Source organism: Nyctibius grandis, chromosome 2, assembly GCF_013368605.1.
Source record: "Nyctibius grandis isolate bNycGra1 chromosome 2, bNycGra1.pri, whole genome shotgun sequence".
NCBI classification, from domain to species: domain Eukaryota; kingdom Metazoa; phylum Chordata; class Aves; order Nyctibiiformes; family Nyctibiidae; genus Nyctibius; species Nyctibius grandis.
In genome coordinates, this window is record NC_090659.1 from 24,196,778 (window position 1) to 24,210,346 (window position 13,569).

General features: G+C 43.4%; 1 protein-coding gene across 3 annotated transcripts in view; it reads right to left on the reverse strand.

Annotated features, from left to right (window-relative positions):
• Positions 1-13,569, reverse strand: part of C2CD2 (C2 calcium dependent domain containing 2) — a 44,851-nt gene that overhangs the window by 8,602 nt on the left and 22,680 nt on the right. For 2 of the 3 annotated variants that reach the window (XM_068395239.1, XM_068395241.1), the window contains exons 8-13: positions 11,525-11,586; positions 9,013-9,152; positions 8,553-8,724; positions 7,641-7,754; positions 2,967-3,094; positions 1,514-1,826 (exon numbers count right to left, since the gene is read on the reverse strand). In XM_068395239.1, the coding sequence (XP_068251340.1) occupies positions 1,514-1,826; positions 2,967-3,094; positions 7,641-7,754; positions 8,553-8,724; positions 9,013-9,152; positions 11,525-11,586 (929 nt within the window). The remainder of the gene's footprint in view (positions 1-1,513; positions 1,827-2,966; positions 3,095-7,640; positions 7,755-8,552; positions 8,725-9,012; positions 9,153-11,524; positions 11,587-13,569) is intronic. The other variant, XM_068395240.1, reaches the window with a different exon arrangement.

Genomic DNA, 13,569 nt, shown 5'->3' on the forward strand with positions numbered 1-13,569 from the left:
TCCTGTCTCACCCCATAAAAGCTACTCAGCTGTGACAAAGCAGAGATTCAAGACTTCCACGAAGAGATCTCTGTATAAAGAAAGGGATTTGAGACAGTTTTTTAAAAATATTTTTTCAAGATGAGACAACTCTCTAATATTAGAGATACTTTGTGCTTTTTAGCAGTCCTATACTACATCGTGTAAACAGGATCTTTAGAAGCCTGATCTCTTTGCAACATACTGCACAGGGAAAACCAAAACTAGACAACAGCTCACATACAAACTTCCACTTGTTTGTTTCAGAATAACATGTTAAAGAAGAGTCCAGAGGTTTTGCAAAATCTCATTCAGCTTCCTAAACTTTTCCAGGCTCCACATAAGACAAATCCCATCACTACTAACCCTCTACCCCCCACCCCAAACACACCCAAAACTTTCCAATGCCTGACCATCTATGTCAAATTGATTGTTGCTGCACCATCCTGATCTATCAGGTGGAGCAATACAGCTGTGAGAAGGCCAGAAAACCTTGATGCTCTAAGGGAGAGTCTTGGCAAAGAGGTCCAGTGTATGCCTTATGTGAGGGGGATTATGATAATCTAGTAATATACTGAGGTTTTGTAGTAAGCAGTTTTACAGTATCTTTGGGTAAGGAAGGAATAGAAAATAATAAAACAAAAGAGGGATGGATATGGGTGAGAAGTACAACAATTTTTGCAACTTCAGCACGCAGCCCATGAGACTGGTGTGCCACCTGTTCAGGGCACAGTCCACTGTACTGGCTCTTGAGTCAGACTTCCTAACAGCCTGTGTTTACCACGTAGTCACAAACCAGTGCTACAGCCTCAGAGGTTAATGGGTTTATAAAGGAAACACAAAGAATCCTAAGACATTTTCAAACTGCAGCTATCCAGGTGTGTAACTACATAAGCAAAATGATCTGACCCCTTATTTACTTGTTAAATTACCTTTTATTCCATTCTCTTTAGCAAGCTACGTATTAATGAAATCAGTGAAAAGGGAGAAACTGTTCACAAGGCAGTTAAGAGAGAGTGTACTGGGGTGCTTCCTGAACACACGCTTTAGTGAGGACAGAGCCTTGTGCTCAGAGATGTGAAGGAGAAGGAACATCTCAGAAAGCAACCGTGGAACCCTGCCGTTTTCAGGTTAGTAATGGGGCTGCTAATATAGCACAAATCCTTGTTTACAAGAACACAGTTTTCACTGAGGAACTGACAACGTGGCTAGTTATTTCTCTCCCAGATAACTGAGTTGGGCTTAGTGAGCTGCCCTTCAACTTCTAAGGGTGAGCCCTTTGGCTCCTGATGGAAGGCAGCGTAAGAGGGCCTGACCTGGCTCAGAAAGCCAGAGGATACACTCTTTAGGGCTGCTAGTAAGACAGCTTCAAATACCACCACAATCACAAGGAGTTTAAGGACAAAAAACAGTAAGAAAGGATGAACTACTACAGTGTTCATCCATTATGTAGAGAAAGTAGTCATTCATTAAAGCAGAGGTAAGGATCACATACCTTTAGACTTTTTCATGCTCCCAGTTTCTGAAACACTTAATGAGCTCCCAGATATTTCTTCACAGGTCTGGTCTAAGAGCATGTTGGTGTCCCACTGTTGGCTGCCGTTCTCCAAACGCCAAGCCTTATGGACGCTTTGCTGTGGATCAGTACCAGGTACTGTTTCTGAAGCACCTAATGATAGCTTTTCATCAGAGGTGACTTTTGCAACAGCTTCCTCCACAGTGGGTGGATCTACTTCTTTGCAGGAGCTCTCCATGGCTGCAGCATAGTCCATCATCAGTGCAGCTTCACTGTCCTGAGATAGAGAGGTCTGCCAGTGAAAATAAGAGACAACACTGACACAAGTCACTCTGCTGGAAAAAAACAAGCTTCCCTGCAAAAATTCTGTTCTTTTCTCTTCTTTACAATTTTATTTATATTGCTCAGGGCTATCAGAAAGCCACTTGAAGCTCCCTTAGCTCTACTAAAGGAGGGGAGCATATAGCCAAGTTTTAATCATGTTGTTAAAGCCAAATTACTGAAAAAAAAATTAAGTACATGCCTCCCACCTATCCCCGGCCTCACTGCAAATAATGGGACTCTTTCCTACATGTGCTGCTGTAATGAAGTATCAGCATGCATGGACTATCGTTTGCGGTCTTTTTAAGAAAACAAACATCAAAGCATTTCATCTTGTAGAAGGACTTCTTGGCAGCTGTATCAGCTAAACACAAATCCATGCAGGCCCAGTGCCCCCATTTCCCACGCAGATGCATCCGGCACTGTGGCAGCCGATCGTCATTCCCCCCGCCCAGCACAACACAGTGATGATGAGGGAGATCTGTGCCCACTGACTCGGCTTTTCCTCAGAGCTCTTTAAGCAACCTGTGCATAACAGCAAAACCTGACAGCAAATGTCCACACAGCAGCCTGCAGGCAGGCACCAAGCAGCAGATGGGAGACTGGGACTGGGTGGATGAAGAAAGTCTGGAGGAATGCTATACCCCATGGGAGAAACAGTCTTCTGTTTGCCCTCCCTCTGCAACAGAGCCCAGAGGTTTTTCAGGAGGTTTTTCAGAGGATTTTTTTTAAACAACTTTGAAAAAAATAGAGAAATCTTTCATACTTTTTCTGTGCATTTGCCCTCCATGGGTAAAACACAGAGAAGGATTAATTATCCTCTGTTCTCACCTAAACTGGTTTTCCCAAATCCCTAATTATCCCACTCCCATCCAAGGACACCATGCATTTTTAGTCAGGCTGTCAAATCTAACAATCTAACACTCTCCCCAACAAACCCACTCTGATTTGGCTTAACTTGAAACAGTTATTGAAACAAACTGCCACACAGACCTAGATCCTGCAGAGACTGCTGAATGAGAGGCAGCAGAACACATGTTACCATCGCACTCAGTGGAGCAAAGACTTTACAGTACTAAGCATTAAATATAAGTGTTGTTTTCTGCTCTACCTTGGACACCCCTGATATGATAATGGTGCTTTTCTTTCTAGGAGACTTCACCTTCTGCTTTGCAGACTCACTTAACTGCCGAATGGCTGCTTCTGCAACAGGATCAGTGCCATTCAGTACCAGCAGTTCTGAAAAGAGAGCAGTATTTCAGAGGGAAGAAAGAAAACCAGGAAAAAACAGAGCAAAGAGAGGCAGAGCTTGTTCTTGACTTAAAATTCAAAGAAATTAGCAGAAATGGCATAAACACCAGGCACAGCAAAACATCTTCCAGTTCACTACCCAGCTATTGAGTCCTGTCTTCCCATTCTGTTATCCACTGTTTTGAGAAAAGGTACCTAAGCTGCACTTACAAAGCCTTGCCCTGAGCACACAGGAGATTTTGGAAGCCCAGCCAAAACATCCTATTATTTCAATGCATTGCTGCACTGCGGTGAGTATAACCCAGAAGCGGTGGGTAGAGCGTCAGGTATCAGAGTCATGAAGAGCCATATTTATAACATGGTATAAAGCTGGCATGTGCTACTACTTCTTCAGGTAGCTATTTTTCTCTTTTTCCAGACATCCTTGCTCAGCATTTCCAGATTTGCTATGGCACTATGATAGGATGGGGAAGGCAAAGTGGCAGTCACTCTGCTCTTTATCGGCTGCCTCCAAGCCTGTAAAGTGCACCTCCTTTTCGCCTCCAAACACTGCACAGGAGTACAAAATCTTCTTTATAAAATGCTCTTTAGTGACAAACACAAGTTTATTTTTAAGCACGGCCATTTCTGGCATCTAGTACGAAAGTACTTTGGGCACAGCAAATACATGCTAATCAAATGTGTCAAGCTTAGGGACAAACAAGGCTAAGAAAGTTAACAAAACAAAAATCTCCATATTTAATTGTCTGAGGTGGGCTTTTCTAATAAGAGTTTTAACAACAAAAGAATACAGGCAGGAGCAGCACCAGTGTTAATTAAATTGAGCAGTGTCTTTTGTTACTGTGACATTAACGCAATGAAAGACAAGGCCTGAATAATTACGCTGCACCAAGTATCTCTCATACTTCTGGAACTTATGAGTATGAGCGCACAAGGGGTATGCATGCCCACGCATCTCTGCACACTCATTATAAACACCTACTTTTCCATTCCCCTAGCCACTGCAAAGCCCCCAGGAACAGCTGAGAGCATCCAGGACAGCATCAATGGCACTTGCTAATTCTTATTGTTGTCATCACTTAGACCTATAGCAAGGCCACAGCATCTTTTCCACAGCGCTTGTTGCTATTTTAGCATGATGCTTGTAATAACTACTGCCTAAGTTACTGCCATACCAAATGCTCCTTTGTATGTCTTTCATTTGGCTTAAACTTTTGTTCTAATGAGTAATTCTTCCTGCTGTATCATATAAACATTTCACAGAAATTCCCCTGCACTCCCATAAAAAGAAAAACTGTCCATATCAATGTGCTCTAAGTTGCCTTCAGATGAGTTTTCCAGTAAGTGCTTTGTTATCTTTAATATCATAAACAGTTAGGACAGGTAACTCAGAAGTCTAGCACTAACTTAACATTTCCCAGATTGGCTTAATAATACCATCCTGCTTCATGTCATCGGAGTATTTCTTAGTCTAGAGGTAGGGAAAGATTCAAGTGCTATTACAGCTATTCACAGTTATTGGTTCATCCTCTTCCTCAGATTTCTGTCTTTTGGCCAACACATTTCTCTCTCTCAGCAAGCCTTCTGACTAGGAGCAGCCTAGATCATCTCCAGTTTGTCCCATCTGCACTCAAATCTGTACAAAGAAAGCTGAACTCCACATCATCAGATCTGATAGCAGAACTTCTACCTTGGACTTCCGGAAGGCAGACTTTGGCCTGTTCAGAAGCCTGGTTGACAGGGTCCCTTGGGAGGCAGTCCTGAAGGGCAAAGGAGTCCAGGAAGGCTGGACACTCTTCAAGAAAGAAATCTTAAAGGCGTAGGAGCAGGCCATCCCCATGTGCCAGAAGACGAGTTGGCGGGGAAGAAGACCGGCCTGGCTGAACAGAGAGCTTTGGCTGGAACTCGGGAAAAAAAGGAGAGTGTATGAGCTTTGGAAGAGGGGGCAGGCCACTCAGAACGACTATAAGGATGTTGTGAGGCTATGCAGAGAAAAAATTAGAAGGGCCAAAGCCCAGCTAGAACTTAATCTGGCCACTGCCGTAAAAGGCAATAAAAATGTTTCCACAAATACATTAGCCGCAAGAGGAGGGCCAAGGAGAATCTCCATCCTTTACTGGATGTGGGAGGAAACATGGTGACAAAGGATGAGGAAAAGGCTGAGGTGCTTAATGCCTTCTTTGCCTCAGTCTTTACTAGTAAGGTGAGTTGTTGTCCGGGTACCCAGCCTCATGAGCTGGAGGACAGGGATGGGGAGCAGAGTGAAGCTCCCATAATCCACGGGGAAATGGTTAGCGACCTGCTACACCACTTAGACACACCCAGGGGTACTGAGGGGAGCTGGCAGAAGTGTTCACCAAGCCACTTTCCATCATTTTTCAGCAGTCCTGGCTAACCAGGGAAGTCCCAGATGACTGGAAATTAGCAAATGTGACACCCATCTACAAGAAGGGCCGGAAGGAGGATACAGGGAACTACAGGCCTGTCAGCCTGACCTCGGTGACAGGGAACATTATGGAGCAGATCATCTTGAGTGCCATCACGTGGCACGTACAGGATAACCAGGCGATCAGGCCCAATCAGCATGGGTTTATGAAAGGCACGTCCTGCTTGACTAACCTGATCTTCTTCTATGACAAGATGACCCGCTTAGTGGATGAGGGAAATGCTGTGGATGTTGTCTACCTGGACTTTAGTAAAGCCTTTGACACCGTCTCCCACAGCATTCTCATGGAGAAACTGGCTGCTCATGGCTTGGACGGGTGTACGCTTCGCTGGGTAAAAAACTGGCTGGATGACAGGGCCCAAAGAGTTGTGGTGAATGGAGTTAAATCCAGTTGGCGTCCAACAACAAGTGGTGTTCCCCAGGGCTCAGTGTTGGGGTCAGTTCTCTTTAATATCTTTATCAATGATCTGGACCAGGGGACCAAGTGAACCCTCAGTAAGTTTGCAGATGACACCAAGTTGGGCGGGAGTGTTGATCTGCTTGAGGGTAGGAAGGCTCTGCAGAGGGATATGGACAAGCTGGATGGATGGGCCGAGGCCAACTGTATGAGGTTCAACAAGGCCAAGTGCCGGGTCCTGCACTTGGAGCACAACCATCCCATGCACCGCTACAGGCTTGGGGAAGAGTGGATGGAAAGCTGCCTGGCGGAAAAGGACCTGGTGGTGTTGATCGATGGACAGCTGAATATGAGCCAGCAGTGTGCCCAGGTGGCCAAGAAGGCCAACAGCATCCTGGCTTGTATCAGAAATAGTGTGGCCAGCAGGGCAAGGGAAGTGATTGTCCCCCTGTACTCAGCACCGGTGAGGCCGCACGTCGAATACTGTGTTTGGTTTTGGGCCCCTCACTACAAGAAAGACATTGAGGTGTTGGAGTGAGTCCAAAGAAGGGCAACGAAGCTGGTGAAGGGTCTGGAGAACAAGTCTTATGAGGAGTGGCTGAAGGAACTGGGGTTGTTTAGTCTGGAGAAAAGGAGGCTGAGGGGAGACCTTATTGCTCTCTACAACTACCTGAAAGGAGGTTGTAGCGAGGAGGTTGTCAGTCTCTTCTCCCAGGTAACGAGTGACAGGAAAAGAGGAAACGGCCTCAAGTTGTGCCAGGGGAGGTTTAGATTGGCTATCAGGAAAAATTTCTTCACAGAAAGGGTTATCAAGCATTGGAACAGGCTGCCCAGGGAAGAGGTGGAGTCATCATCCCTGGAGGTATTTAAAAGACGAGTAGATGTGGTGCTTAGGGATATTGTTTAGCGGTTGACTTGGTAGTGTTAGGTTAATGGTTGGACTTGATGATCTTAAAGGTCCTTTCCAACCAAAACGATTCTGTGATTCTGTGATCATGTGCCATTTGCAGCTAGACTGGGTCACATTTTTCGTTACTGTTGCCTACAGAGCTACAGAAAGATTGAATGGCAACCACACACAGGACTGAAAAATATGCTGAAGAGTCAGAGTTGCAACTCGAAAAGGCAAAATGCCCCAGAGTCAAAATCAGGTTTAATACAGTCAAAGTGAATTTATAATTAAAGTTATTATCAATGCCACTTCAGCTGTATGCCAGGTGACTTGGGAAGGTGGACAAACAGGCACAGCAAGATTGTGTATTTGCATTAGCACAAAGAAGCCCAGTGGCAGGGCTAGGAAGAGAGTTCAGTCTTCCTTACATCAGTCCAGCCTTGTGCCTCACAGGGTTTTCATTTCATGCAGTGTCCCCCCCATGCCTTTATGAAGGAGGAATCTTTCATTCAAAAGTAAGAGAAAAGAGAGCCTGGCTTTTCTGCAGCCACCTCCCCCCTCCAAACCACAGCTCATTGTTATTTATTCAAAACTAGTAATTTAAAGCACCAATTAAAAACAGACTTCTGTTGAAAGACTGCTATATCCCTAACCACAGTACTTGCTAACGTAAACATCTCAGTGTCTGTTGAAAGGCAGTAGCCATATGGGTTTGCTGTTATTTTAACAAGATTACATTAATCCCATGTGCAGCAGAGAGAGACGTAGTCTCATTAGCGGCTTTGAACATTTCTATTACCTGTATCTGAGGACGATAAGGTTTTGCTGACTGGAGCACCATGAGAACGGATAGCTTGAACAGAGAAATCCTTTTCAATCACCTTTACTTTAACTGGAGTTTTCACAGGAGAATCTGAGGACCAAGTTTTTTGGTTATTTAAACTATTCAAGACATTTATTATGAAAATAATAAGAATTTATTATACCAATGTTAAAGCCTGTTCGAATCATAACCGTTTGAGAAAGTTGTTTAATACAAATTCTCAATGCATGCTCTCTATGGTAACCTGACCCCAAAAGACCTGTGAAGCGTAGGAATTTATCGTTTTTAAACATTTTACTGTAATATGATAGACAACACCCACTTAAGTAAAATATCTGCTTTAACAAATTAAAAGAATGCCGCTCTTTGTGAGACTTCACACAAAGACTGCTTAGCGGTTCTACTTTCATACTTATCCCAAGAAGAATCAGAGAATCTACTCCTGAAAGACATGCTGAAAAAAACCAACTTTGTCACAAGGTGACACCAGTCCTCACTAGAGATTATAATACAGATCAAGGTTAGAAGGCACAGGGTAGTCTGTCATCAGCAAACACCTAAGAGTCTGATACTTTTGTCATGTGGAAAACCATCTACCAAAAAGAAGCTCTTCTGCATTACCACTCTACCACGATGGTTTACAGTGTGTATTAAATGGAGCATTAACCACTCCTCTTGTAAGAACAAGGTTTCATGAAAATTAAAAACCTGATTCTGAAGAACACAAACTGCCTTCCCCAACACATCAGAGAAGTCTGAACAACAGTGCCTTTTCTTACATCCCACTCCGCTGCCCTCAGCTTCTCCTGGTCCTTTCCCTACATCCTGCCCACCCAACTTCTCCACAGATAACCCTAAGAGTGAACACAAAGAAGTGGACTTCCTCACCTGTGCTCAGGGGAGATGATCTCCCTTCTAGACGAGGTTTGGTTTTCACAGCAGTTACAGTAGTGACCACAGTCCCACAAGGCATCACAGTTCGATCCTTTTCTATCTTAGGGGCTGGCACTGGAGAAGGGACTTGCCACGTCTTTAATTCATTGGGTTCTATAAAAGAGAACTAGGAAGACAAAAAAAAGTCACCTTAGAAGCACAGTCAAGCAAGGACACTAACGTTTCCAGCTAGTACTCCTTTAACATTTTCACTAACGTTCAAGAGCCAAACAGCTCATTCTTTTGACAGACACAAATACCCTGTGAAGTGTTACCACGCAATCTGAATGCGTTACTCTAACTCATCCACAAATGGCACTGCGCTGCAAGCGACAGTCCATAGCACAGGCTTAGCCTTCGCAAGCACTTCCTGAAGTAAACGATCCACTGTAAAACCACCCAAACGCAGTAGTACCTCTGCACTTATGGATCCCAGCCCGGGCCCCGGCTCTGAGCTGCTCTCACTGGTCCTGCTGTTCAGTGTAAAGCTTTGCTGGCCAGAAGGTTGTTTCCTGAACAGGTCTAGAAGTACAGTCACCTTTGCGGACAAAGGTCCTAGAAGAAATAAAATCAACAAAATCAGCGCACATCTGAGCTGTCAGTACGTTTAACGGTGAGAAGATGGGAAAGGAGGAGGAAGAACACAGGCAGCTAATTGCAAGAACTGGTTCTGCACCACGGGGCAGCAATATGGCAGTTTTCACACCTTTTTCCATTTTACAACTGTTCCTCACCTGGCCTAATACTGTGCAACAGGGAAGAATGGAGACTTGAAACATTACTTATCTGCCACTATTTCTGGCCATTATTTTTCCCTGTATAAGCAGAATGTTTAGGGGAAAAGAAAACACCTAATGTTTCATTTCAGAGAATACTCTGGATTCCTGGTAAACTGGTGCATCGTTAATAATATTTTTTCTTAATTTGATCTTCAGTGCAAGTTCACCAGTTCTCTTGTTCCTCCCCTTACTTTATTAGCTACACTAGACTGGAGTAAACTGTCAGTAAAATTACTGCACAATTTCAGGGATGAAATCCTAGTTTTCTGCAGAATTCAAACACAAATAGAGATCTATATTATATTCACATTACTCAGCTCTCTCCTTACTAATATGATTCTACTTTGAGTTTTCTATTCACATTTCTGGAAAAAGAACAGCTAAGATGGTATAGGGGGGAAGAAAGATGATTGACAGTGCAATCAATTGGGACTTTTTTCTTCAAGAAATCAGGTTGGTAGTTACACTCTCAGTAGGACGTGGAATGTTACCGGTATTGTTTGAAAGACCCACTACTAAAAATGCGCAAGTACAGGCAAGACTAAACTTTATGCAAGAAACAATATACATTTGCTGACTGTATATAGATCCCATTTTTTTTTGTCAAAAATAAAAACCAGCATCCACATCAGAGAATTTTTTTAAAACATTTGCCTAAATTTGGCTTCCCAATCCCTCAAATAACCGCAGATCATATGCAAGGTATTGCACGACTTTGTATATCTAGATTTAAAAATAAAAATAAACGCAGTAACCCAAAAACAAAAATCAAACACAGTTCACTTGGCTGTACTACTTATTAACTGTGGCTTAGATAAAATATTATTACTTAATAAATTATTGGCCAAAGACATCATGAATAAAAGCACATTTTTTTTTAATCACTGGGTATGAACAGCTTTGGCCAATACTTAACAACTTTTTCCTGAACTAAGTTGAATATAACTGACAGTACTCAAACACAGAGAAATAGCTGTGTGCCAAAAAGTAATGCTTGTTTTTTGTTTGTTTTACACCTGAAACCTGACATAAGAAGGAAAAAGCAAATGGATCCCAGAAGTGAAACACAGTTACTATTTCTAGCTACAGCAAAACTCTGTATCAGCAAAAGAACATGCAATGTATAGGAGAAGAATTTATGATGTCGTGTCATCACTTCAATAACGCCCAAGCAATGAAGTACTTGGAGCAAGTTTACAAAGCTCACGCAAACACCTCAACATGCTTTCTGGTCTCAGCACCCACCCGCCCCTTACACCCCACTAGGAAGGTAACGATTCTCTCCAAATAAACCAAATGCAGTAGTTCAATCGAAGGGTTTTCTTGCCGCTGAAGGCTACTTGCAAACTGCAACAACAGAATCAAGCAGTAAAAAAGTTTCAGCCCCCATGTTTTATATTTAATCCAATATAATCAGAATCGGTGTGTTTTATACCTGATAATTGCCAGGCAGCCTCTGGGGCTTGAAAAGGAAGGATTTAGGATTAACACCCATGATTCCCCTTCAGCCACAGAAAGACCTGGAAAGCTTAACTTGAAACCAAAATTGCTCACAGTGGATCTGTTAAAAGTTTAGAAGGCTGAAAAATGAGGCTATCAGCAGATGGAAGACTCAGGGCATTGACAGTCTAGAAAGAAACTCAAGGCTTCTCTGTAACCTTAACTCTGTGGAGGACAGAGACACGTGAACAGTGTATTCTCTCTTCTGTCCATGATTACTGATGGAAGTAACAGCGTACATAGACAGCACTTAACCCAGGTCAATCAGTGTTGCCCAAGTACTCCGTGATTTTCCACAGATTTCAACTCTAGGACATAAATTTAAGGGCAGGCTTATGGAGTTTAAAAACACAAAACTTACAAATTTTCCCTAAGCTGCCCGTTTTGTACAAATTTGGCTGGCTATTTGCAGCTGATTCCCTTCCACAGCTGTTCTTCCCCCCGCACTGCCTAGAGCCATGTTTGAGGCATACCCGATTTCAGTACCAGGACAAGTCAGCATGAGACATCTACGCTTTAACGCAGGTTCAGGAATCTGAGAGTTTCTTATATGGCTATACAGCTGGGTAGAACTAAAAGAGGACCTATGTCAACATTTAGCCATGCTCACGAGCTGATCATACAAAATAATTCAGGTTTAATACTTACTATCCAACTTTCCATCTTCTACTATTTGCAGTTGCAATGCTTTTGATTTGGCACTTAGTTCACTGTGAAGTAAATGAAACTGTGTTAGGTCTTCGCAGGTGAGCAGATTTTCCATCCCACTGAGGTTTTCCCCTTTCCCTTTCTGGTTGCCAACACCCTAACTTTTCTTGGCCTGCACTAAGCCAAGCAGTACAACTTGCTAACTGAGGCAGGCAGCACTACACAGCACTACACAGCACTACACAGTGACTGCCATGTCACTCGGTACGCTGCACCTGTAGTGTCTTTTTGACCTCAGGTAAAACTGACTAAAGGGATCACAGCCAGAAAAACCTGGCTTGCTTCTCTCCAGCACTGTTGCAGAAGTTTGCTCGCCTAAAATTTCAGAGGCTTTTCTTCTCCGCAGTAGTTGACAAACACTACCCTTCAAGCTGATGTTAGTCCCTAGTCTGACTGGTACATCACAGCACTAAGAAGCTCGTTTTTCCTGGCAGGATCAAATCTGTAAGTCAAGATGCTGGAACAGGTCCAATCAACAACCCATTCAAAGCTGTGGGGTATCCTGTCAAAGTAGGAAAGTGTCCTGCAAAAGCAGGATAGATGCAAGTAAATAAAAGTAGTTACAGTCTTATGTAGAGAAGAGGCAGTATTACTTTTTCAAAATAAGACTCAAGGATGTTGCAAGATAACAAGAACTAGTTTCTGTGTGACAGAACCGACATGAACTATTAGCAGAATTACTGGCATATGCGGTACTTCGTAAGATGGACTAGACAATAGATACAAAACCTTTCCTCTTATTGAGATAGTGAAGCAAACTGGGTACCTACTGAGGAACCTTCCAATAAAACATATTTTATAACCTTCTCAGCAGGTGTTCTGCCAAAAACCTTAAGGGCATGCATAGATCTATTTTATTTTTGTATGTCTCTGTTTCAGGATGGTGTGATCTCAGTTGCAGGCACTCCACCCCCATTAGATGCTGTGGGACATCATCTATGCAACAGGTTTTAAGCTTTTCCCTGCCACTCCCATGCCCTCCAGCATCTCCAAAACTTGAAAGGAAGTACCTTGATGGTACTATTGCTGCTCTTCCCATGAAGCTAAAGCAGAGCCTGACACGGTGGTCTTCAGATTGGTGGGTATTTTCATTTTTGAAGAAAGAAAAGGTGGGGGGTGAAGGGATGTGAACTTGAAAGAAGGTATGCAGCCAAATCCTCATCACTCATCTATAAAAGTCCCTAAGCTTACCTCATGCACTTCTGAAAAGCAGCCAACGTTGTGGAAAACCCAGCATTATCCCTAGTGTCAAGGCCAAATTCCAGTCAACTTAATCACATCCTGCCTGCCCTCTCTCTGCACTCTCAGTTGGAGAGGGTATTACTCTGACAAATTTCCTGTCCAAAATTGCTGGGAACATGTCTGCTCTGCAACACCAAGCATGGATGCTGTTCTACCAACAGATGGCTGAAGTGATTCACAGACCCAGTGGCTGAAGCACTTTGAGACACTCTAGAATAGAAACTGCTGCAGAAGTGCATTTTTCCCCCCTCTTATTGTGAAGAAGAAATAGCACGTTAATCCTTAAGTGTTGATGGCAACGCAGCACACTGTCACAGAAGAATGTTGTCTGATTTGTGGCTTTCCACAAAAACTGTAGGTCCTCATAACTAAAATCAGACTTTAAAAGTCGTTGGACTGTGTGTGTCTGAAGGAACGGCACTTCCTATTTGGTTTTCCACTTGACAGCAGGATGAAAAGCAGTTGCACACACCTCCATCAGACCACATAAAAAGGTGAGGCCTTTCAGTGTTGTTCTACAACATCAAATTTTCTTTGCTGACTATAGTGACTTCTAACCATCTCCACCCCCTGCACACCTGCAGACGGGTCCAGTGTTCTCCAAGTCCTGCACAACTTGTGATGACTGAACCTGGCACCTTCCTTCAGATCAAGCAGCCTCTCTCATTTTCCCCTGAGCTCTCCTGTTTCTGCAGTGCACACTCCATAACAATCACAGGTGCAATCCAGCAGACTGAGGAGGC